At 33.8% G+C, this 27,989-nt stretch overlaps 1 protein-coding gene across 1 annotated transcript; it reads right to left on the bottom strand.

The window, feature by feature from the left end:
• Positions 1–8,451: 8,451 nt before the first annotated feature.
• Positions 8,452–27,986, bottom strand: LOC144433621 (uncharacterized protein CFAP97D2-like). The gene is made up of 5 exons (XM_078121958.1): positions 27,756–27,986; positions 27,574–27,644; positions 27,103–27,221; positions 26,365–26,488; positions 8,452–8,508 (listed from the first exon to the last, which is right to left on the bottom strand). Exons 1-5 carry the CDS (start codon positions 27,880–27,882, stop codon positions 8,452–8,454), a joined length of 498 nt encoding a protein of 165 aa, XP_077978084.1. The 5' UTR covers positions 27,883–27,986.
• Between the last annotated feature and the right edge of the window lie 3 nt (positions 27,987–27,989).

Raw genomic sequence — 27,989 nt, forward strand, 5'->3', positions numbered from 1 at the left:
AATGTATAGCAGCAATACACTGAACTGTGTTACTGGTACTGTTCAATTTTTATCAGGCTTTCCTTCATTTTCACAAGATTCTTTATATATTGCAGTCTTGTAACCATCAAATATTGGAAATAAATACTATGAATTTCATTATTTGAGTGTACAGGTTGTAGGTAAATTAATCATTTTGGATCGATTCTTTATGTACTCTGTTCATCAACATTGATTGATATGATGATAGTTGTTATGGTGATGGCGACGACGAAGATGACGATGACGACGACGACGATTATGACAACAATGATGATGATGATTTGAATCATAGCAAAACCTCTTGATATGTATGGAGAAAAGAGACAATATGTTCACCACTTCTGACAAAACAAGTGTTGTGATGATCTTTCCTGGCCCATAGCAATGGCAGCATGCCTGCAAATACACACTCAGCAATAGAATGATCATGCATTCCCAATGTTCGGTAGAACTTGCAGATTCAGGAGGTGGCGAATTTAGGTGATGAGGGTACACGAAGGTAGTTAAATCATTAGCTAAACCTGAATAGACACTTACGCATACACACATCTAACCAATGCCAGTATAGATGGTAGGTAGTATAAATGTCAAAATCGCCTTCAGTAATTATACAGGGGGACAACTGAGAAAATCAGGCCTGGGCTGTTACTGTTACATAAAATATGACCCTTCCCCAATCTGTTGTGCTAAAAAGTGGCCCTCCCTCAACTTTCTTTCTCTAAAACATTACCCTTCCCCTGTTAAAGTAGTTCAAAACATGGATTGAAATGCTGTCAGAAATGGAAATTTTAAATCTCATGAATACCAGAATCAATAGTAGGGTTAATCCCATCGCTGCCACCAATGTGGTTATGTTCCATTACTACCACCGTATCGATGTGTGTGAAGCCCCTGTTTTTGTATCTCATGGGCTGAACTGAAAGCCACAACACCCAACAATTAGATTAGCTCTCTCCCAACCAAGTTGAACATCGCCACAATGTTATCCCCACTATCTTACCCAACTGAGGGTTAATTTACTACATGGTTGTCAGCAGCAATTTGATTGATATGGGCTGACATTATGGTACCTAACCCTAACATTAACCCAAACCTAACCAAAGGGGCTGCAATGGGATTTGGAACCAGTGACAGTGATGGGATGGCAAAAAAAAAAAACATTACTGGGACAAGCCATTAAAGAAGCAAGTCCACTTGTTATCAAAGAGTACCAATATTTACACATGTGATGATGGGCTCTTACATAACACAAGTAAACAGTGTAGTTCACAGCGTAAGATCATTTCTAAGGAGTGGGTCAATTGAGGCAAACCTTATCTCCGTCTTATATCAGTTGTTATCAATTTATTAGGCTATTATAAGTAACACTACAAACAGCTTTAGAGATGCAAACAACTTTTATGACACCCGTTTTCGTCAGGCAAGCCCGCGGGTTTGTTGCACTTGGACCGTTAATGGCTTGTGAATGTCATGATAAGGCAGAGTTAGACAGAACAATGAGTCAAAGTAAAATGTGACCTCTCCTAATCCCATTTTTAGCACAACTGAACTGATAAGGTTCAGAAGTGCTATAGGCATCGCTAAGTGTCTGTCCGTGTGTGTGTGTGTGTGGATGTGTGTATGTAAGCAACTTAAGGTCAAAAACCACTAGACTGATTGCCATGATATTTGGCGGGTGTATTGCCTTGGCTGTCTAGTTGGGAAATTGTTCAAATCAAAATGATCTTAACATCGATGTGTGATTTGGGTAAAAAAATGTGATTTATGGTGAAAAAACTTAAACTCAAAAAGTACTGGGCAGATTGGTCTGAAATTTGGTGGGACATTCTTAAGGGTGCATGATGATCCCATCAGTGATATGCAAATTAGGGCTATAAATGTGTCTTTTTGGTCACAAATCTTAAATTCTAAAATTACTTGGCAGATTGGGCCAAAATTTAATGGGGATGCATCTGGGGGTGTATAGATGAAGAAATATTAAGCATATAATGATATATGAGCATATAATATTAAGCATATAATGTGAATTTTGGTCAAAAACTTATGCTTATGTACTTGGTCCTTGAGACTGAAGTTTTATTCTGTAGATTTTCTTCAAAATAGTTTGACGAAAATGTCCCAATCAACCATGACCATGCCCTTAGCTCCATCCAAATGCAAGTATATTTTGATTACATAAGATCATCACCTGGTAGGCAAATGAATAAACATTCAAAGCGTGTATGCAAATATGCCTAGCAACAAGACCACGCCTATGGCAACAACCAAACGATCACATATATTGCAAAGATAACAGGGATTAATAGACGAGTGAGTAAACATTTTGAAAATGTATGTAAATGTACCTAACAACAAGACCATGCCCATAGCAACAGTCAAATGACAACGTATATTGCAAAGATAACAGGGATTAATAAACAAATGAATAAACATTCAAAAATGTATGTAAATGTGCCTATCAACAAGACCACGCCCATAGCAACAGCCAAGTGATCATATTTCAAAGATAACAACAGGGATTAATAGTCAAATGAATAAACATTCATAAAATTCATGCAAATATACCTAGCAACAAGACCATGCCCATAGCAACAACCAAATGATCACATATATTGCAAAGATAACATCATGGATTCATAGACACATGAACTAATAATAAAAAAATGTATGCAAATATGTCTAGCAACATGACCACACCCATAGCAACAGCCAAAAGATCACATATATTGCAAAGATAACAACAGTGTTGGATAGGCAACTGGATAATCATTCAGCAAATGAACACCTATACCTAGCATGGATCAGCATGTGGGTAAACATTTTGAAAGACTACAGTTGCCCTTGGCTCTATTTTTGGTCAAAAAACTTAAACTCCAAAACTACTCAGCAGATCCATTTGGTTGGAATGTTCTATCTTAGAGGTGTTTAGATTAAGAATTGTTCATGTAATGATGATCCCATCAGTGGTATGCAAATTAGGTATAAACATGTGTCTTTTTGGTCAAAAATCTTTAATTCCAAAACTACTGAGCAAATTAGGCTGAAATTTGGGTGGAACGTTCTTCAGGATGTTTATATTAGAATTATTCATGACCTGATGAACCCATCAGTGATATGCAAATTAGTGTTAAAAATGTGGGGGTTTTTGACAAAAATATATAGTTCAAAAACTACTGAGCAGATTGGGCTGAAATTTAATGGGGATGCATCTGGGGATGTGTAGATGAAGTTGTATTCATAAGGTGATGATCCCATCAGCGATATGCAAATTAGTCCTAAAATCTCAATTTTGGTCAAAAACTAATATCTTGAAAATGCATAGTGAATAGAATCAGAATCAGAATCAGAATTACTTTATTCATCCCACGAGGGGAAATTAAAAGAATAGGTTGAAACTTAATGTGGGTCTTTCTGGGTGTATTATTTTGCAGTTATTGTTGAAAACATTTCGACACAATTGGCCCTAGCAACCATGATCATGCCCTTAGCAACAGTGAAATGATGATGATAAAAAGATAACAACAGGGATGGGTAGGTGACTAAAGATTTTAAAAAAATGTATGCAAATATGACTAACAACATGACCATGCCCATAGCAACAGATAAATGATAGTTTATATTGCAAAGATGAAAAGTGGGAAGGGTAGGCAAGTTAATAAAGATTCAAGAAATGTATGCAAATATCCCTAACAACAAGACCATGACAATAGCAAAAGCCAAATACAGTTGTACTACAACACAATTGGCACAGTGTCTAAGTATGATTTAATTCAGCTGTGCTAAAAACAGCGTTTCCAAGCAACCTCAAGCAGAGATTAATCTTGATGCCATTGACATTAAGATGTGAAGTACGTAGCCCATAAAAGATTCAATGATTTCATTGCATCAATAAAACAATAACCTTTTATTTCTAGGCTGAGTCAAAGCATTTTCTCACACCATGAATCACATTTTGATCCAAAACGCACATATCTGATGTGGTGATTTCCATCTAAACAATTTCCCATCTATGTGCCCCAAGGAATGTCCCCACGAAATACAATGGCAATCGGTCAGGCAGAGGTTAAAACACACACACACCAGCATTCAAATCATTACTTTATTACATGGCACCTTGTCGGGAAAGATATATTTAAAAAGCAAAAAGGAAACAATAAACAACAAGCTATCATAGATGACAAAGTCCCAGCTGTTTGGGAGCTGTTGATCCCTGTTTGGATTGTAACACTTCTTGTCTGTGATAGGTGCAATCACAAATTCACATGTATGTACCTAATAGTACACTGCCCTTATACCATTATTGAAATTGATCTGCTCAGACATGTGCCAAATGGCCAGGTATCTACGAGGTACAAAATATGCATGATGCGAGTGGTGAGTTGCGAGTAGCAAGTGGCAAAATGTGCTACTTGCGAGTGGTGAAAAGTGAAAAGTGTCACTTAATTGGTGGAGCATGGATTTCACTGATGCCGTGTATCGTCAAATGGCACCAGACATATCACAACAGAATAGCTGCCTAGCAGTCTTGTTGGATCTTTTAATGGAAATTGTTCATGCATGTCTGTGTAATGGTCCCAAATATGGAAAAATCATAACAAAATGTTCAAAGCCATTCTGCAGACATGCCTGAACAGATCTCATTCAAAGTTGGTATAAGGACAATGTCAAATGTTTGCACAGTGGCCATATTGGATCGTATCGTGACACAAGTTGATATGCATGTGAAGATTATAGTACAATATATATAATTTATTTATTGAGTCCAAAGTGGATTGACCTTTTCCAAGGCATAATGACCCACCTTCAAACTTAACTTTTTGATAAATTTGTCCCCATATTCTTCTAAAAAGTTTATGAACCTCGAGAATTTTGTCATGTTGACTCAAATGAAATTCAAGCCATCCACAGATGCCTATGAACCATATCAGGTTTGTAGCTGTAATTTCAAGCCAACTTCAGACACCTATTAATCATATCAGGTTTGTGGCTGGAATTTCAAGCCAACCTCGGACACCTATTAAATTATAGCACCCTCCATGATGCACCACAAAAAGGCTAGTTATACCTGCATAGCTAATTTTGTCATTATATTTTGTACATCAACACTACAACCAATCAGACTGCCTCATACAAACCATGTGATATATAATGCCTTGGTATGATAGTACACCACATTAACCTGACTTGGACAAGTTGAGTTCTTGTTGGCGAAATTCAATTTTGCCATTCTACGGACATTAGCTTGGAATGATGTGAACAGAATTTAATTTTGTCATCCTACAGACAAGCTTAGCATAATATGAACAGAAAATAACGACTGACAAATCTTGCCTGGAAGTATCAAATAGGGTTTGTAAGAGCATGCATTTCACTGATGCCGTGTATCGTCAGATATGATCACAAGGTTTGTAGTAAGTTACACAACGGCAGTAACAGTCTACTATCAAGACTCAACATAGAGATACAGTCTACTATCAAGACTCAACATAGAGATACAGTCTACTATCAAGACTCACATAGAGGTACAGTCTACTATCAAGACTCAACATAGAGATACAGTCTACTATCAAGACTCAACATAGAGATACAGTCTACTATCAAGACTCAACATAGAGATACAGTCTACTATCAAGACTCAACATAGAGGTACAGTCTACTATCAAGACTCAACATAGAGATACAGTCTACTATCGAGACTCAACATAGAGGTACAGTCTACTATCAAGACTCGACATAGAGGTACAGTACTACTATCAAGACTCAACATAGAGATACAGTCTACTATCAAGACTCAACATAGAGGTACATGTGTCTACTATCAAGACTGATCAACATAGAGATACAGTCTACTATCAAGACTCAACATAGAGGTACAATCTACTATCAAGACTCAACATAGAGGTACAGTCTACTATCAAGACTCAACATAGAGATACAGTCTACTATCAAGACTCAACATAGAGATACAGTCTACTATATCAAGACTCAACATAGAGATACAGTCTACTATCAAGACTCAACATAGAGATACAGTCTACTATCAAGACTCGACATAGAGGTACAGTCTACTATCAAGACTCAACATAGAGGTACAGTACTACTATCAAGACTCAACATAGAGATACAGTCTACTATCAAGACTCAACATAGAGATACAGTCTAGTTAAGACTCACATAGAGGTACAGTCTACTATCAAGACTCAACATAGAGATACAGTCTACTATCGAGACTCAACATAGAGGTACAGTCTACTATCAAGACTCAACATAGAGGTACAGTCTACTATCAAGACTCAACATAGAGATACAGTCTACTTTCAAGACTCAACATAGAGATACACTCTACTATCAAGACTCAACATAGAGGTACAGTCTATTATCAAGACTCAACATAGAGGTACAGTCTACTATCAAGACTCAACATAGAGATACAGTCTACTATCAAGACTCAACATAGAGATACAGTCTACTATCAAGACTCAACATAGAGATACAGTCTAGTTAAGACTCAACATAGAGATACAGTCTACTATCAAGACTCAACATAGAGATACAGTCTACTATCAAGACTCAACATAGAGGTACAGTCTACTATCAAGACTCAACATAGAGATACAGTCTACTATCAAGACTCAACATAGAGGTACAGTCTATTATCAAGACTCAACATAGAGGTACAGTCTACTATCAAGACTCAACATAGAGATACAGTCTACTATCAAGACTCAACATAGAGATACAGTCTACTATCAAGACTCAACATAGAGGTAGTCTACTATCAAGACTCAACATAGAGGTACAGTCTACTATCAAGACTCAACATAGAGATACAGTCTAGTTAAGACTCAACATAGAGATACAGTCTACTATCAAGACTCAACATAGAGGTACAGTCTGCTATCAAGAGTCAACATAGAGGTACTGTCTACTATCAAGAGTCAACATAGAGATACAGTCTACTTTCAAGACTCAACATAGTGGTACAGTCTACTATCAAGACTCAACATAGAGATACAGTCTACTATCAAGACTCAACATAGAGGTACAGTCTACTATCAAGACTCAACATAGAGATACAGTCTACTATCAAGACTCAACATAGAGATACAGTCTACTATCAAGACTCAACATAGAGGTACAGTCTACTATCAAGACTCACATAGAGGTACAGTCTACTATCAAGACTCAACATAGAGGTACAGTCTACTATCAAGACTCACATAGAGGTACAGTCTGCTATCAAGACTCAACATAGAGGTACAGTCTACTATCAAGACTCACATAGAGGTACAGTCTACTATCAAGACTCAACATAGAGATACAGTCTACTATCAAGACTCAACATAGAGATACAGTCTACTATCAAGACTCAACATAGAGATACAGTCTACTATCAAGACTCAACATAGAGATACAGTCTACTTTCAAGACTCAACATAGAGGTACAGTCTACTATCAAGACTCACATAGAGGTACAGTCTACTATCAAGACTCAACATAGAGGTACAGTCTACTATCAAGACTCACATAGAGGTACAGTCTGCTATCAAGACTCAACATAGAGGTACAGTCTACTATCAAGACTCACATAGAGGTACAGTCTACTATCAAGACTCAACATAGAGATACAGTCTACTATCAAGACTCAACATAGAGATACAGTCTACTATCAAGACTCACATAGAGGTACAGTCTACTATCAAGACTCAACATAGAGATACAGTCTACTATCAAGACTCAACATAGAGATACAGTCTACTATCAAGACTCAACATAGAGGTACAGTCTACTATCAAGACTCAACATAGAGGTACAGTCTACTATCAAGACTCAACATAGAGGTACAGTCTACTATCAAGACTCAACATAGAGATACAGTCTACTATCAAGACTCAACATAGAGATACAGTCTACTATCAAGACTCAACATAGAGGTTCAGTCTACTATCAAGACTCAACATAGAGGTACAGTCTACTATCAAGACTCAACATAGAGATACAGTCTACTATCAAGACTCAACATAGAGATACAGTCTACTATCAAGACTCAACATAGAGGTAGTCTACTATCAAGACTCAACATAGAGGTACAGTCTACTATCAAGACTCAACATAGAGATACAGTCTACTATCGAGACTCAACATAGAGGTACAGTCTACTATCAAGACTCAACATAGAGATACAGTCTACTATCAAGACTTAACATAGAGATACAGTCTACTATCAAGACAACTTTCTGACCTTTTCAGTATTATTTCATAAAGTTACTTTTATTTCCATAATCAAAAAGTTAAAGTTTTCATTTTTTCATTACGGAAAAGTAAATGTCTTCACCAGCGGTAAAAAGTAAACAAAAGAAAGTAAAAAAATTCAACCATTTTTGAAATGGCAGAAATACAATCAAAATACAGTGTCGTCAATAGGGATATTCAGCTTACTGCAGACATCCTGGACATCCGGGCATTGCTAGCTTCCATACTGTTAGCCTAGTAACAAAGAGTAAAGGTCAAACTTAGTGTTTACTCTTGTCAAAGCCCATATACTAGTAACAATCAAGTAAAATGTTTGAATGATTTGCGCAATCCTTCATAACAACCATATCAAGTGTAAAGTATACTGTTTCAGTCCAGTATTTGGCGTTTCGCAGCAGTGTAGTCAATCTCTAAACAATTGTAAAACAGTACAAAACAAGTAAATCAGTCATTGACTAGAGTGTAAACATATATGCCATTATTAAAACATTGTCTAGATTTCATTTAGAGCTAAATATAATCACGGCTGTGACAGCTATCATTCTCTGTAGCCATGGTAACCAGTGAGCTGTTCATTAGTACAAAATGAAAGATTATATAATATACTTTTACACTTGAAATGAACACTATTAGTGAGTGTGACATATCCAGGAGATGCTGTACTTTACTCTGTTAACAGTTATTTCATTCAGATCACAATTACTGGAGGAAGCTTATACTTGTCCAAAGAATAACTGAAAGTGTTATACACATGTTTTCAGGCTATTTCCCTAATAAGTAAAATTACTCTAAATATTGTGTCACCTGTTTTCTCCAAGTGATTTTCAAAAATAAATTTAGTTGCAATGTGGCGAGGTCTGTTTTGTCTTCTGACCAATTTCTCTTTTAAAGATGGTTTCTCAATGGTACTTGGTCAATAAGACTGAAACTTCATGAGATGTATCTAGAAGTGTTATACTGCAGAATTTCTTCCAAATAATTTGACACAATTGGCCCTAGCAACCATGACCACGCCCTTAGCAACAGCCAAATGGCAGTATATTTTGGTCAAATAACAACATCTTCCGATAAAATACGACACACAGCCGAACAACGCTATCGAGGATGGAACATCCGAGGTCTAGCGAATGTCATCAGGATATAAATAACTGCCAATCAGAGAACCGTATTAGCGACAAGCACAAACAGAGGACAATAGCTAAATTTTCATGCATATTCATCTAAAGGAGGGGCTTGTATAAATAACCACCAATGCATTAACCGAAATGTGTGAATGACAACGTCTACACACTCATCAAACTCACAATTACCATAAACCGATAAGCCATAGTAATGACGTAAATGTGTTTGTCAACACTTGCATGCAGAGATTCCCCGAGGTCATAGGTTATTGAATATATTAAAGTATATATATGCATACATGGCCCAACCCACCGCTCAATGTAATCTCAATGGAATGTCCGGTCTGAAAATGACATTCGCTAGACTGTTCGGGCAGGCCCTCACATGCGAAATTCGTTCGCTAATAGTTTTAGCATCGAAAGAAAGCCCGAACGTCTAGCAGCAAGACTACCAGACTGCTTGCCTTGGTATTTGGCATAGACCTTACTTGTGGTGTCTAGTTGGGAAATTGTTCACAGCAATATGATCGCATCACAGGTATGTGATTTGGGTAAAAAAATGCCATTTTTGGTTTTAAAAATTTAAATTCGAAAACTACCAGTCATACTGGTCTGAAAATTGGTGGGAACGTTTGTAGGGGTGTGTAGATTAAGATTTGTTCAGGACATGATGATTCCATCAGTAATATGAAGATTAGGACTAGAAATGTGTCTTTTTGGTCAAAAAATCTTTAATTCCAAAACCACTGAGCACATTGGGCTGAAATTGAATGGGGATGCATGCGTCTGGGGGTGTATCAATGAAGAAGTATTAAGCATATAATGATTTCATCTGTGATATGCTAATTAGTCCCCACTAGACGAAGTCCAGGACGGGGACTTATGGATTTGGTTCGGTGTGTCCGTCCGTGCGTCCGTCCGCAGCCGTTTCTTGGAGATGCCTGGACTGATTTTTGCCATACTTGGTACGGGGGCAACATACAATGGCATACATATGCACGTCAATTTGTTTCATGATACGATCCAATATGGCCACCTAGCAGCCATTTTGTTTGCAAATTTTCCCTGTCTAAAGCCATAACTCAGACATGCTTGAACAGATCTCATTCAAAGTTGGTATTAGGACAGTGTTCTATGACATACATGTGCATATTCATTGTTGTCATGATACGATCCAATATGGCCACCTACCATCCATTTTGTTTGTGAATTTTCCATGTCTAAAGCCATAACTCAAACATGCTTGAACAGATCTCATTTAAAGTTGGTATTAGGACAGTGTTCTATAACATACATGTGCATATTCATTGTTGTCATGATACGATCCAATACGGCCGCCTAGCAGCCATTTTGTTTGTGAATTTTCCATGTCCAAAGCCATAACTCAAACATGCTTGAACAGATCTCGTTCAAAGTTGGTATTAGGACAGTGTTCTATGACATACATGTGCATATTCATTGTTGTCATGATACGATCCAATATGGCCACCCAGCAGCCATTTTGTTTGCGAATTTTCCATGTCCAAAGCCATAACTCAAACATGCTTGAACAGATCTCATTCAAAGTTAGTATTAGGACAGTGTTCTATGACATACATGTGCATATTCATTGTTGTCGTGATAAGATCCAAAATGGCCGCCTAGCAGCCATTTTGTTTGTGAATTTTCCATGTCCAAAGCCATAACTCAGACATGCATGCTTGAACAGATCTCATTCAAAGTTGGTATTAGTTGGTTGTTCTATGACATACATTTGCATATTCATTGTTGTGATACGATCCAATATGGCCGCCTGGCAGCCATTTTGTTTGCGATTTTTCTATGTCCAAAGCCATAACTCACACATGCTTGAACAGATCTCATTCAAAGTTGATATTAGGACAGTGTTCTATGACATACATGTGCATATCCATTTTCGTCGTGATACGATCCCCCATACCCGACCCATCCTTTAATGTTGTAGGCATGTTCCATGTCCAACAAGCAGACACAACATATCTAAGTCTGTTTGATTTAGGTTCACAAGTGTTGTTGCGTGATCAGAGTAGTGGTAATTCCTTAAAAAATAATCATAGCGGGGACTATGTCATTCTCAATGACTTGTTAGTTGTAAAAATGTGAATTTTGGTCAAAAACTTAGATCTGTAGGCAAATTGTAGAGGATCTAAGGTATCCTCTGTCATGGATATGATGAACGATTTCTTTTTTTAGCACAACTGAACTGATAAGGTTCAGTAGTGCTATAGGCATGGTACAGTGTCTGTCTATCTGTCTGTCTGTCTGTCTCAACAAGTACTTGGTCAATGAGACTGAAATTTGGCGAGATGTTTTTGGAAGTGACATTCTGCAGATTTTGTTCAAAACATTTTGACACAATTGGCCCTAGCAACCATGACCACGTGCTTAGCAAAAACCAAATGCCAGTATATTTTGATAACACAACAACATGATCTGGTAGGTAAGTGATTGAACAATCAAAAATGTATTAAACCATATGACCACACCAATAGCAACAGCCAAACAAAAAGATAACAATAGGGATTCTTCACAAGTGAACAAACATTCATAAAGTGTATGCAAATATGCCTAGCAACAAGACCATGCCCATAGCAACAGCAATATGATGATGTATATCACAAAGATATCATCAGGTATTCATAGACAAATGAACGAACATTCAAAAAATGTATGCAAGTATGTCTAGCTACATGACCATGCCCATAGCAACAGCCAAAAGATCTCGTGTATTGCAAAGATAATAACAGGGTAAGATAGGCAACTGGATAATCATTCAGGAAATGAACGCATATACCATAATAACTGTACAGTTGTGCTACAATGCCATTGGCGCTATTTTTTCAAGTGCTTTCATCATCATGAGAAGTGAGGGCTACAGGCCTGAAATAATTTGGTAGTTGTGGATTATTTCTTTTAGGAATTGAAATGACTGTTGAAGCCTTCCACATTGCCAGTATGGTAGCAGTGTTCAGGGAGATTTGGAAAAGGTGCTAAAGGACACCACTTAACTGGTCTGCACAGAATTTAAGAGAACGACCACAAATCCTATCAGGGCCTGGGCATTTGTTCACACTAATCAATTTCAAGGATTTGGTAACATGTTCCTCACTGATTAAGATGGTGTTTTCAGACAATAATGAAGATTTTCAAATTTGTAATTTCGGATGAAAAATCATGAGTTTCAAAATGGGTAAAGATTTAGTTAAAGACAACTGGTAACACCATGTCGGTTCCACCTTCTATGCTGACTTTGGAGTGTTTTGCCATATTCTTGATTTCCTGACAGGCCATATGAATGTTGCCTTGGGTAATCTTTGATTCTATTTTGTTTTAATTTGTACTTCAGTTTAGCATTAAATGTTTCCCAATGGCCAGTCTAGCCTCCTTTAGTTATTCACTTCTTTCTTATCGCTCATGCTACCCTTTTCTATTTGTTAACATATTTACCCTGTGTAGTCGCTAATTTAGTATGGTGCTAGTCATAGTCAAGCAGTCCACACTGAGTCACGGCCAATATCAATACCTGTCATGTAAATATGATATATGGGAGGGGGATGATCAAGTGATGGGGGCCAGGGTGAGCTTGTTTTCGGGAGGGTGGTCAGTGATTTTTTGGCCTAATGGAAAAATTCACCAACCCAACCCACCACGCTGGAGAAACTGACCAGTCCCTTAAATTATATCCCCCACACATTAATGTTCTATCCAACAGCGGAACTGTCACAAATGTTGAAGATATCCACAAGACACGATAGAAGAGAGAGAATCTAATATCTCACCGAGTGTTCTTGTTCTCCATGTTGTTCCTGTCTAGACTTTGCCTGGACTGTATTATTCTTATACCAAATCGGATACTTAGCAATATTGGCCATGTATTTCTTGTTCACCTATTAAAGAGACATTTCTCATTTTAAGCTTCTCATTTTCAAATGAATGCAGAGATTCTTTGGTCATACTTCCATCCCTACACCTTTATGGTTTGTGGTCACAGAGTAAGGCTATATGTATTCTTCAAATTACTCACACAGTAAGTCTATGTATTCTACAAATTACTCACACAGTATATGTATTCTTCAAATAACTCAAACAATAAGTCTTAGACTGTCAGCAGTTGTCTTGACTTTTATGTAATTTATCTTTAATACTATTGTTGCCACTGAAATTAATAGAATTAAACATGGTGTGCGCAGGACATTCCATGAAGTCAAGATGACTGTCCTAACTCGCCATATTTTTATTTCTATGAATTATTCGTGAGTGTCCTCATCTATTTGCATAACAAAACAAATGTAGCATTTTTGTGTGCACATGACTACGGATGACTGACATGTCGACAGGCAGGCGTAAAACATGCATTATGTCGTTCATTGACATAACTCACATATATACGGTTTACGGCCTCAGTAAAGAATGTTCAGTTCACTTCAGGGATAACGTTAGGTCTATCAAGACGACTGTCCTAACTCGCCGTACTTTCATTTCTAGTAGAAAGTCACATGCATGATTACGCGTCAACAGCTGTTTGGCTGTCCACCATGATTATGTAAATTATATGTTAATCATGAATACAGTGTCTTTAACTTGCATGCCTGCACTAGGGGGTGTTTTGGAGGAGATAGTACAGATACTAGATTATATTTTATGTGTTCCAATCCTCAGTGAGTGAGTAGTGTGCGTTCTGTATGCATGTGCATTGTGCATGCTGACTAATGGATTATATACCATAGGTTATGTACTTGCAGACAACTAGTATTTAAATAAAACATTTCAGAATGTGTTTTAGGAATACAATTATATAATCTTGTCTGAATACAGACTAAGTCAGTCTCTGTATTCTACAAATTACTCACACAGTAAATCTTTGTATTCTACAATTACTCAAAGTAAGTCTATTCTACAAATTACTCACAGTAAGTCTATGTATTCTACAAATTACTCACACAGTAAGTCTGTATTCTACAAATCACTCACACAGTAAGTCTGTATTCTACAATTACTCACAGTACGTCTGTATTCTACAAATTACTCACACAGTAAGTCTATGTATTATACAAATTACTCACAGTAAGTCTATGTATTCTACAAATTACTCACAGTAAGTCTGTATTCTACAAATTACTCACACAGTATGTATTCTACAAATTACTCACAGTAAGTCTGTATTCTACAAATTACTCACAAAGTAAGTCTGTATTCTACAAATTACTCACAGTAAGTCTATTCTACAAATTACTCACACAGTAAGTCTATGTATTATACAAATTACTCACAGTAAGTGTATGTGTTATACAAATTACTCACAGTAAGTCTATGTATTCTGCAAATTACACAGTAAGTCTATGTATTCTACAAATTACTCACAGTAAGTCTGTATTCTACAAATTACTCACACAGTAAGTCTATGTATTCTGCAAATTACACAGTAAGTCAATGTATTCTACAAATTACTCACACAGTAAGTCTGTATTCTACAATTACTCACAGTAAGTCTATGTATTCTGCAAATTACACAGTAAGTCTATGTATTCTACAAATTACTCACACAGTAAGTCTGTATTCTACAATTACTCACAGTAAGTCTATGTATTATACAAATTACTCACACAGTAAGTCTATGTATACTACAGTTACTCACAGTAAGGCTATTTGTTCTACAAATTACTCACGGTAAGTCTGTATTCTACAGTAAGTCTATGTATTCTACAATCTACTCACACTAAGTGAATTCTACACTTACTCACAGTAAGTCTGTATTCTACAAATTACTCGCACACTAAGTCTATTCTACAATTACTTACAGTAAGTGTGCATTTTACAAAGCACTCACCGTAAGTCTGTATTCTACATTATTCACAGTAAGTATATGTATTCTACATTACTCACAGTAAGGCCATGTGTTTACAAATTACTCACAAAGCACAGTATGTCTATGTATTCTACAAATTGCTCACACAGTAAGTCTCTGTATTCCACAATTACAGTAAGGCTATGTGTTCTAAAAAGTACAGTAAATCTATGCATTCTACAAATTACTCACACAGTATGTCGATGTATTCTACAAATTACAGTGTGAGTATGTATTCTACAAATCACACTAAGTCTATATTCTACAAATCACAGTATGTCTATGTATTCTACAAATCACAGTATGTCTATGTATTCTTTAAATTACAGTGTGTGTGTATGTATTCTACAAATTAAAGTATGTACTCTGTATTCTACAAATCATGGTATAGTCTATGTATTCTACAAAGCACAGTATGTCTTTGTATTCTACAAATTACGGCATGTCTATGCATTCTACAAACCACAGTATGTCATCTATGTATTCTACAAATTACAGTGTGAGTATGTATTCTACAAATCACACTAAGTCTATATTCTACAAATCACGGTATGTCTATGTATTCTACAAATCACAGTATGTCTATGTATTCTTTAAATTACAGTGTGTGTGTATGTATTCTACAAATTAAAGTATGTATGTATTCTACAAATTAAAGTATGTCTGTATTCTACAAATCATGGTATAGTCTATGTATTCTACAAATCACAGTATGTCTTTGTATTCTACAAATTACGGCATGTCTTTGTATTCTACAAATTACGGCATGTCTATGCATTCTACAAACCACAGTATGTCTATGTATTCTACAAATTACAATACATAGATCTATGTATTCTACAAATTACTCACAATAAGTCTGTGTATTCTACAAATTACTCGCACATTAATTAGTCTGTGTATTCCACAAATTACTCAGTAAATTTATGTATTGTACAAATTACTCGCACATTAATTAGTCTATGCATTCCACAAATTACTCAATAAGTTTATGTATTCTACAAATTACTCACACATTAATTAGTCTAATGCATTCCACAAATTATTCAATAAGTTTATATGTATTCTACAAATTACTCACACATTAATTAGTCTATGCATTCCACAAATTACTCAATAAGTTTATGTATTCTACAAATTACTCACACATTAATTAGTGTATGCATTCCACAAATTACTCAATAAGTTTATGTATTCTACAAATTACTCACACATTAATTAGTCTATGTATTCCACAAATTACTCAATAAGTTTATGTATTCTACAAATTACTCACACATTAATTAGTCTATGTATTCCACAAATTACTCAATAAGTTTATGTATTCTACAAATTACTCACACATTAATTAGTCTATGTATTCCACTAATTACTCAATAAGTTTATGTATTCTACAAATTACTCACACATTAATTAGTCTATGTATTCCACTAATTACTCAATAAGTTTAAGTATTCTACATATTACTCACACATTAATTAGTCTATGTATTCCACTAATTACTCAATAAGTTTATGTATTCTACAAATTACTCACACATTAGTCTATGTATTCCACAAATTACTCAATAAGTTTATGTATTCTACAAATTACTCACACATTAATTAGTCTAATGCATTCCACAAATTACTCAATAAGTTTATGTATTCTACAAATTACTCACACATTAATTAGTCTATGTATTCCACAAATTACTCAATAAGTTTATGTATTCTACAAATTACTCACACATTAATTAGTCTAATGCATTCCACAAATTATTCAATAAGTTTATATGTATTCTACAAATTACTCACACATTAATTAGTCTATGCATTCCACAAATTACTCAATAAGTTTATGTATTCTACAAATTACTCACACATTAATTAGTGTATGCATTCCACAAATTACTCAATAAGTTTATGTATTCTACAAATTACTCACACATTAATTAGTCTATGTATTCCACAAATTACTCAATAAGTTTATGTATTCTACAAATTACTCACACATTAATTAGTCTATGTATTCCACAAATTACTCAATAAGTTTATGTATTCTACAAATTACTCACACATTAATTAGTGTATGCATTCCACAAATTACTCAATAAGTTTATGTATTCTACAAATTACTCACACATTAGTCTATGTATTCCACTAATTACTCAATAAGTTTATGTATTCTACAAATTACTCACACATTAGTCTATGAATTCCACAAATTACTCAATAAGTTTATGTATTCTACAAATTACTCACACATTAGTCTATGTATTCCACTAATTACTCAATAAGTTTATGTATTCTACAAATTACTCACACATTAGTCTATGTATTCCACAAATTACTCAATAAGTTTATGTATTCTACAAATTACTCACACATTAATTAGTCTAATGCATTCCACAAATTACTCAATAAGTTTATGTATTCTACAAATTACTCACACATTAGTCTATGTATTCCACTAATTACTCAATAAGTTTATGTATTCTACAAATTACTCACACATTAGTCTATGTATTCCACAAATTACTCAATAAGTTTATGTATTCTACAAATTACTCACACATTAATTAGTCTAATGCATTCCACAAATTACTCAATAAGTTTATGTATTCTACAAATTACTCACACATTAGTCTATGTATTCCACAAATTACTCAATAAGTTTATGTATTCTACAAATTACTCACACATTAATTAGTCTAATGCATTCCACAAATTACTCAATAAGTTTATGTATTCTACAAATTACTCACACATTAATTAGTCTATGTATTCCACAAATTACTCAATAAGTTTATGTATTCTACAAATTACTCACACATTAATTAGTCTATGTATTCCACAAATTACTCAATAAGTTTATGTATTCTACAAATTACTCACACATTAGTCTATGTATTCCACTAATTACTCAATAAGTTTATGTATTCTACAAATTACTCACACATTAGTCTATGTATTCCACAAATTACTCAATAAGTTTATGTATTCTACAAATTACTCACACATTAATTAGTCTAATGCATTCCACAAATTACTCAATAAGTTTATGTATTCTACAAATTACTCACACATTAATTAGTCTATGTATTCCACAAATTACTCAATAAGTTTATGTATTCTACAAATTACTCACACATTAATTAGTCTATGTATTCCACTAATTACTCAATAAGTTTATGTATTCTACAAATTACTCACACATTAATTAGTCTATGTATTCCACTAATTACTCAATAAGTTTATGTATTCTACAAATTACTCACACATTAATTAGTCTGTGTATTCCACTAATTATACAATAAGTTTATGTATTCTACAAATTACTCACACATTAATTAGTCTATGTATTCCACAAATTATACAATAAGTTTATGTATTCTACAAATTACTCACACATTAATTAGTCTATGTATTCCACTAATTACTCAATATGTTTATGTATTCTACAAATTACTCACACATTAATTAGTCTATGTATTCCACAAATTACTCAATAAGTTTATGTATTCTACAAATTACTCACACATTAATTAGTCTATGTATTCCACTAATTACTCAATAAGTTTATGTATTCTACAAATTACTCACACATTAATTAGTCTATGTATTCCACTAATTACTCAATAAGTTTATGTATTCTACAAATTACTCACACATTAATTAGTCTATGCATTCCACAAATTATACAATAAGTTTATGTATTCTACATATTACTCACACATTAATTAGTCTATGTATTCCACAAATTACAGTATGCCTATGTATTCTACTAAATACAGTATGACTATGTATTCTACAAATTACAGTGTGAGTATGTATTCTACAAATCACACTGTCTATATTCTACAAATCACAGTATGTCTATGTATTCTTTAAATTACAGTGTGTGTATGTATTCTACAAATTAAAGTATGTATGTATTCTACAAATTAAAGTATGTCTGTATTCTACAAATCACGGTATGTCTATGCATTCTACAAATCACAGTATGTCTATGTATTCTATGAATTACAATACATCTATGTATTCCACAAATTACTCAGTAAGATTATGTATTCCACAAATTACTCACAATAAGTTTATGTATTGTACAAATTACTCACACATTAATTAGTCTATGCATTCCACAAATTACTCAATAAGTTTATGTATTCTACAAATTACTCACACATTAATTAGTCTAATGCATTCCACAAATTATTCAATAAGTTTATATGTATTCTACAAATTACTCACACATTAATTAGTCTATGCATTCCACAAATTACTCAATAAGTTTATGTATTCTACAAATTACTCACACATTAATTAGTGTATGCATTCCACAAATTACTCAATAAGTTTATGTATTCTACAAATTACTCACACATTAATTAGTCTAATGCATTCCACAAATTATTCAATAAGTTTATATGTATTCTACAAATTACTCACACATTAATTAGTCTATGCATTCCACAAATTACTCAATAAGTTTATGTATTCTACAAATTACTCACACATTAATTAGTGTATGCATTCCACAAATTACTCAATAAGTTTATGTATTCTACAAATTACTCACACATTAATTAGTCTATGTATTCCACAAATTACTCAATAAGTTTATGTATTCTACAAATTACTCACACATTAATTAGTCTATGTATTCCACAAATTACTCAATAAGTTTATGTATTCTACAAATTACTCACACATTAATTAGTCTATGTATTCCACTAATTACTCAATAAGTTTATGTATTCTACAAATTACTCACACATTAATTAGTCTATGTATTCCACTAATTACTCAATAAGTTTAAGTATTCTACATATTACTCACACATTAATTAGTCTATGTATTCCACTAATTACTCAATAAGTTTATGTATTCTACAAATTACTCACACATTAGTCTATGTATTCCACAAATTACTCAATAAGTTTATGTATTCTACAAATTACTCACACATTAATTAGTCTAATGCATTCCACAAATTACTCAATAAGTTTATGTATTCTACAAATTACTCACACATTAATTAGTCTATGTATTCCACAAATTACTCAATAAGTTTATGTATTCTACAAATTACTCACACATTAATTAGTCTAATGCATTCCACAAATTATTCAATAAGTTTATATGTATTCTACAAATTACTCACACATTAATTAGTCTATGCATTCCACAAATTACTCAATAAGTTTATGTATTCTACAAATTACTCACACATTAATTAGTGTATGCATTCCACAAATTACTCAATAAGTTTATGTATTCTACAAATTACTCACACATTAATTAGTCTATGTATTCCACAAATTACTCAATAAGTTTATGTATTCTACAAATTACTCACACATTAATTAGTCTATGTATTCCACAAATTACTCAATAAGTTTATGTATTCTACAAATTACTCACACATTAATTAGTGTATGCATTCCACAAATTACTCAATAAGTTTATGTATTCTACAAATTACTCACACATTAGTCTATGTATTCCACTAATTACTCAATAAGTTTATGTATTCTACAAATTACTCACACATTAGTCTATGAATTCCACAAATTACTCAATAAGTTTATGTATTCTACAAATTACTCACACATTAGTCTATGTATTCCACTAATTACTCAATAAGTTTATGTATTCTACAAATTACTCACACATTAGTCTATGTATTCCACAAATTACTCAATAAGTTTATGTATTCTACAAATTACTCACACATTAATTAGTCTAATGCATTCCACAAATTACTCAATAAGTTTATGTATTCTACAAATTACTCACACATTAGTCTATGTATTCCACTAATTACTCAATAAGTTTATGTATTCTACAAATTACTCACACATTAGTCTATGTATTCCACAAATTACTCAATAAGTTTATGTATTCTACAAATTACTCACACATTAATTAGTCTAATGCATTCCACAAATTACTCAATAAGTTTATGTATTCTACAAATTACTCACACATTAGTCTATGTATTCCACAAATTACTCAATAAGTTTATGTATTCTACAAATTACTCACACATTAATTAGTCTAATGCATTCCACAAATTACTCAATAAGTTTATGTATTCTACAAATTACTCACACATTAATTAGTCTATGTATTCCACAAATTACTCAATAAGTTTATGTATTCTACAAATTACTCACACATTAATTAGTCTATGTATTCCACAAATTACTCAATAAGTTTATGTATTCTACAAATTACTCACACATTAGTCTATGTATTCCACTAATTACTCAATAAGTTTATGTATTCTACAAATTACTCACACATTAGTCTATGTATTCCACAAATTACTCAATAAGTTTATGTATTCTACAAATTACTCACACATTAATTAGTCTAATGCATTCCACAAATTACTCAATAAGTTTATGTATTCTACAAATTACTCACACATTAATTAGTCTATGTATTCCACAAATTACTCAATAAGTTTATGTATTCTACAAATTACTCACACATTAATTAGTCTATGTATTCCACTAATTACTCAATAAGTTTATGTATTCTACAAATTACTCACACATTAATTAGTCTATGTATTCCACTAATTACTCAATAAGTTTATGTATTCTACAAATTACTCACACATTAATTAGTCTGTGTATTCCACTAATTATACAATAAGTTTATGTATTCTACAAATTACTCACACATTAATTAGTCTATGTATTCCACAAATTATACAATAAGTTTATGTATTCTACAAATTACTCACACATTAATTAGTCTATGTATTCCACTAATTACTCAATATGTTTATGTATTCTACAAATTACTCACACATTAATTAGTCTATGTATTCCACAAATTACTCAATAAGTTTATGTATTCTACAAATTACTCACACATTAATTAGTCTATGTATTCCACTAATTACTCAATAAGTTTATGTATTCTACAAATTACTCACACATTAATTAGTCTATGTATTCCACTAATTACTCAATAAGTTTATGTATTCTACAAATTACTCACACATTAATTAGTCTATGCATTCCACAAATTATACAATAAGTTTATGTATTCTACATATTACTCACACATTAATTAGTCTATGTATTCCACAAATTACAGTATGCCTATGTATTCTACTAAATACAGTATGACTATGTATTCTACAAATTACAGTGTGAGTATGTATTCTACAAATCACACTGTCTATATTCTACAAATCACAGTATGTCTATGTATTCTTTAAATTACAGTGTGTGTATGTATTCTACAAATTAAAGTATGTATGTATTCTACAAATTAAAGTATGTCTGTATTCTACAAATCACGGTATGTCTATGCATTCTACAAATCACAGTATGTCTATGTATTCTATGAATTACAATACATCTATGTATTCCACAAATTACTCAGTAAGATTATGTATTCCACAAATTACTCACAATAAGTTTATGTATTGTACAAATTACTCACACATTAATTAGTCTATGCATTCCACAAATTACTCAATAAGTTTATGTATTCTACAAATTACTCACACATTAATTAGTCTAATGCATTCCACAAATTATTCAATAAGTTTATATGTATTCTACAAATTACTCACACATTAATTAGTCTATGCATTCCACAAATTACTCAATAAGTTTATGTATTCTACAAATTACTCACACATTAATTAGTGTATGCATTCCACAAATTACTCAATAAGTTTATGTATTCTACAAATTACTCACACATTAATTAGTCTATGTATTCCACAAATTACTCAATAAGTTTATGTATTCTACAAATTACTCACACATTAGTCTATGTATTCCACAAATTACTCAGTAAGTTTATGTATTCTACAAATTACTCACACATTAGTCTATGTATTCCACAAATTACTCAATAAGTTTATGTATTCTACAAATTACTCACACATTAATTAGTCTAATGCATTCCACAAATTACTCAATAAGTTTATGTCTTCTACATATTACTCACACATTAATTAGTCTGTGTATTCCACAAATTACAGTAAGTCTATGTATTCTACAAATTAGTCACACAGTAAAGCTATGTAGTCTGACTCGTGGAGTCTTTTGACCCATCATTATTTAAGGATTATCTAGAGGCTGGTTTGACCCCTCTTGAATGTACTTATGACCTATGAACCAGTATTTTGGCCAATGTAATTTCCTATTTACCAATTTTTAAATTTTCTGACACTTTTGGACAATGTACTTAGTATCCAAGTTGTTGGTTTACTCATTTTCCGAGACTCTGACACCAAGTTTCTGGCTTTGGCATTTTAGTTCCAGAGCATCCTCTAGGGGCGTCTGGAACCTTAATATTCTCTCAAATTCTTTGTTTCTATACTAACTTTATCATCATGATCATGGCTTCATTCTATAGAGCACCCCCACGCAGGCAAAGCGTCAGTACCCAGAATGCACTGTTGCCATGACGATGCAGTTGTATGCCCTTTAGATGATTAGTTCTTGAGACATCCTTAAAAGGAGATCACCCAGCAGTTCAAAGTTTAAAATGGGGGTTTTGAAGTAAGGGGGCGATCAGTTTTTACAGCCGGGGGGGGGGGGGTGGTAAATCAGGAGGATTAATTACCTTAATTTCGGACTCAAAGAATGGCGGGGGGGGGGGGGGGGGGTCATCATTTTTACAAAGTGAATAAGTGGGGGTCACCTTATTTTCAACAACTGAACGAAATTATGAACCACACTGCTGTACTTAAATTTCCACGCCACAAATGTATGTGCATACAATAAACCATAAACAATGGGTATAAGTATATGTTCAAATATAACATAAACTCTTTGTCTCTTGATACATCCCAAGCATATGACATGGTGTCATAACATTGCACCTTTTAAGCAACGGTTTTGTTAGAAATGACTTCTCAATATTGCAGGCCATGCATTGCATTGTGTCATCATGTGATATAAAATCTTGCATGTGTAGCTGTACACGTAACACATAAGAAATGAAATACCTTGAAATTTACTGGATGGACTGACTCTAAAATCTGTGCCTCTATTGACCTGAACATGTTGAATTGCACGCAAACATAGCCAACAGAGACACACTTTCAAATAATTTAATGAATTTGTATCTCTAAATGGTAACTGACCTCCACTGTGCATGTTTTCCCCAAATTTTCTCACTTTCCACTACTTGATCTTTTTTAATATTATTTGTGTCAATATGACTTGAAATGATTTAAACTTTTGAACTCTAAAATTAGTGATACTTTTATGATATAACTAAGTTGTGTTTTACTTCTGAATGGTGCTCTAAATGGCCTCCAAATGGTGTTCATTTTTCAAAAAGCTCTTATCGTGGAAGGGGGACCCCCCCTCCACCCCCACACTTGTATAGCAGGCACACACTTCTCCCCATACTCTTTCCAGTTCTCTCCCTACTTTGAAACTTACTGAAACCCCTAGGTTTACAATTATATTCACTCCATTGCTAATACTGTACTCTACAATTAGCTGAATTAATTTATAATGGTAATAGTTCACTCAATCTCAGAGATATCCTAGAACCTTTGATTACTAAACCATGAATATTTTGCATGTCCATGAACAGACAATCATACTTTTCATAGGGTTCATGTCTTTAAAGAGCTTTATACATGTGAAGCAATGGATTTGGGATAGCAATTTACCAGATACACTTAAAGTTACTGTTAATGTAAGAAGTCAAATTAACTGTGCAATGTGCTGTACTGTGCTTTGAGAATCTATAGTGTCTTTTGCAAGCACAAGAAGAATATTCCTTGTCAACAGATGTCGGGGGGGGGGGGTCTGTGTACTTTTTTTATTTGTCAGGGGGGGGGTTGGATTGTTTTGTGGATAAATCACAGGGGGCGTCACTATTTTTACAACACGAACAAGAAGTCACCCGCCCACCCCCGGCCGTAAAAACTGATCGCCCCTAATTACGTAAATTAAATATGGGTTCTGCTCAGCGTGCGGTCAGCGGCTATTTGGGACACAATTTTCCCGTTTTGTTCATTTTATTGGTTATTGTCAGCGAAGTTTTCTTCCCACACAACATGCATATTGATTGATGTAAAAGAGACTATGAAGTATACAAAAGTCTTTGAGGAAGGAACAATGTAGACGACCATTAATTAGGGAACCTTCAGTATTTACAAGGGGACGGGGGAAATCACACATGGTCTGTTAAGCAAAACATGAACCTCCCCTCATTCTCCATTTGTAAAAAGTGACCCTCCCCTTTGTCCCATTTTATAAAACATGACCCTCCCCATGACAATTGCATATACTGAACGTTAATCAATATTCCCATTATATGTATACATACATATTAAATGATTTTGACGCTGTATTAGAAAGCAATATTTCTACATATAAGTGACAAACAGTAAAAGACTTGCTAGTTACCTTTCTCTTTTAATTATACACGATCTAGTTAGTATCTAAAACGTGCTTTACATGTTGTGCATACTCTGCCTGATCTGGTCACTTGTAAAAGTTCCCTGATATCATTGTCATCATTATCACGTTCACCTTCAGTATTGCCATTATCAGTGTCACTCTAATCTGACTCACTGGTACTACTTGAGTCAGTACATGTATCACTGTCCGTGTTCTCTATGACATTCAAAACTAAATCATCATCATCATCATCATCATCATCATCATCATCATCACTGCTACAATCACCATCATATTTTAACAACAACATTCACGTACAGTGTGAGTGATAAGGTGAGATGGGTACACTCAACAAAATGCGTCGCTTTATTAAACAATTTTCTTACAATATATGTATTTTAATTTGTGCATTTTGGCATATAAAGTACTCGTAAAAATAAATATTGAGTGCTCATCTCACTTTTACATCTCAAAACACACAAAAATTGACAATAATTGAATCTTCAATTTGGTCACAACTACGGATTATAAAATGTGACCCTCCCCCAAACATTGCAATGCAAAATGTGACCCTCCCCCAAACATTGCAATGCAAAATATGACCCTCCCCCAAACATTGCAATGCAAAATATGACCCTCCCGCAAGAACATGTTTGTAAAATGTGTGCTTCTGAATAATTGAAGTATGTATCATTATCATCAATCAACATCTCCACTCTTACCCGCCATTCGTCTTCCCATTTGATGTGGTTATAATGTGGCTCCTTTGGTACGATTCTCTTCAAGATGGCCTGGTTCTCGTGCGTAATTATCAATAGCTCCCTCTGCCGTTTGGTTTTGTTCAAACTATTCGCAGTCAAAATATAGGAATGTGTCAGTATTTGATGCTAACCGTGACGTGATGTGCATGCATGCATAAATCTAATATAATAATGGGCAAACTATACATAATTTATTTTCTGCTGGCGTAATTTTATAATGCTTGAAATATAAAAGAAAGTGTCATTTGTGTAACAGCAAACGGGCAACTTTTCCATTCCGGTGATTTTGAGTATCGTCGTATTAATCCAAAATGAGATATTCAACACTTTAGATTAACACTTGTTTAAATGAACTTACAATATGAGCTGTCCAAGGTAATAAAGTTTCTTTCTCATTCCAATTATCAAAATAAACAAAAAAGCAGATCGATCAGATATTAAAGAAATAAAACATAAATTTAAGAACTGTTTTGATGCATTGACAAATTTATGTATACAATAGACACCGGTGGAAAGATAAACAACAAGGCGGAGCCGCGTTGTTTATCTTTCCACCGGTGTCTATTGTACTTATGCTCGACAACTTCACAGGACAGCATGATTAGTCCATCTCACACTTGCTAGACTAGATTAAATATGTATACACTAGCTCCGCGGGAAGAATTGTGGATTGTAAGGGGATGTTTCATACAAATGTACCTTTTTTGTTCGTAATTATTTCTGTTGTCAACACGGCCACGTGTTCTCATTATGTGTGCCATCTTTTCAAGTAAAATGCGATTATCTCTTTCGATGGTGGCCAGTCTCTCTTCCTCCATCTGTTGGAAATGCAGATAAATATAATTTTTCTCTATTTATATTCTCATGGCTTGACAAAGTGATCATATAATTCCTAATACGTAAACAATCCGTGATGGTCCAAAGTCCAAACTCGATCAGTGGCTTTTAACTTCAATAGTTTCGTTAATATCGTCATGTCACGTGATTGTGCTACATTACATGGTTTGATGTACTTTACTTTGGCCTATTTTAATATTTCGTTTGACCACCTGTTGCCTTTTTGGAACAATTTAAGTTTGAGTCAAATGTCTTTGGTTTGCCATTCTGTCGTTTCATTTTACTTCTGGTAGTAACATAGTAGTATATATGTCACATAGTATATATACTTACCTGTAGTTTCTTGAGTTTTAATACTAGATGCATGTATATTTTTGGCGGTTTGTCGTCAATAACGGGCTTGGCTGCAAGGAAACAGTTTTATAATGTTATTTTACGTATTGTGTTTTACAGCGTAATTCATTCAAACTTTCATTTGTGCACATATTATCCTTACTCTTCAAGGTAAAACTTACCATTTTGCACCTTTTTCCTATGGGTATCAAATCTACTCTGATCCCATCGCTTCTTTAAAAGTTTGTTATTTGCAGGGGTGATCGGTTGATAGGCCCGATGATGGTCGGCCCGGTGATGGTCGTTCATTGCAAAACAGGGTTTTGTTCAGAAGAGATAGCGGAGAAATTATCTGCAACTTCGTAGTTCATTACAAAATATCACTCGGTCAGTAATAACTGAATAGAACAGAGTGA

This window comes from Glandiceps talaboti, chromosome 4 (assembly GCF_964340395.1).
Source record: "Glandiceps talaboti chromosome 4, keGlaTala1.1, whole genome shotgun sequence".
Classification (NCBI taxonomy): Eukaryota; Metazoa; Hemichordata; class Enteropneusta; family Spengelidae; genus Glandiceps; species Glandiceps talaboti.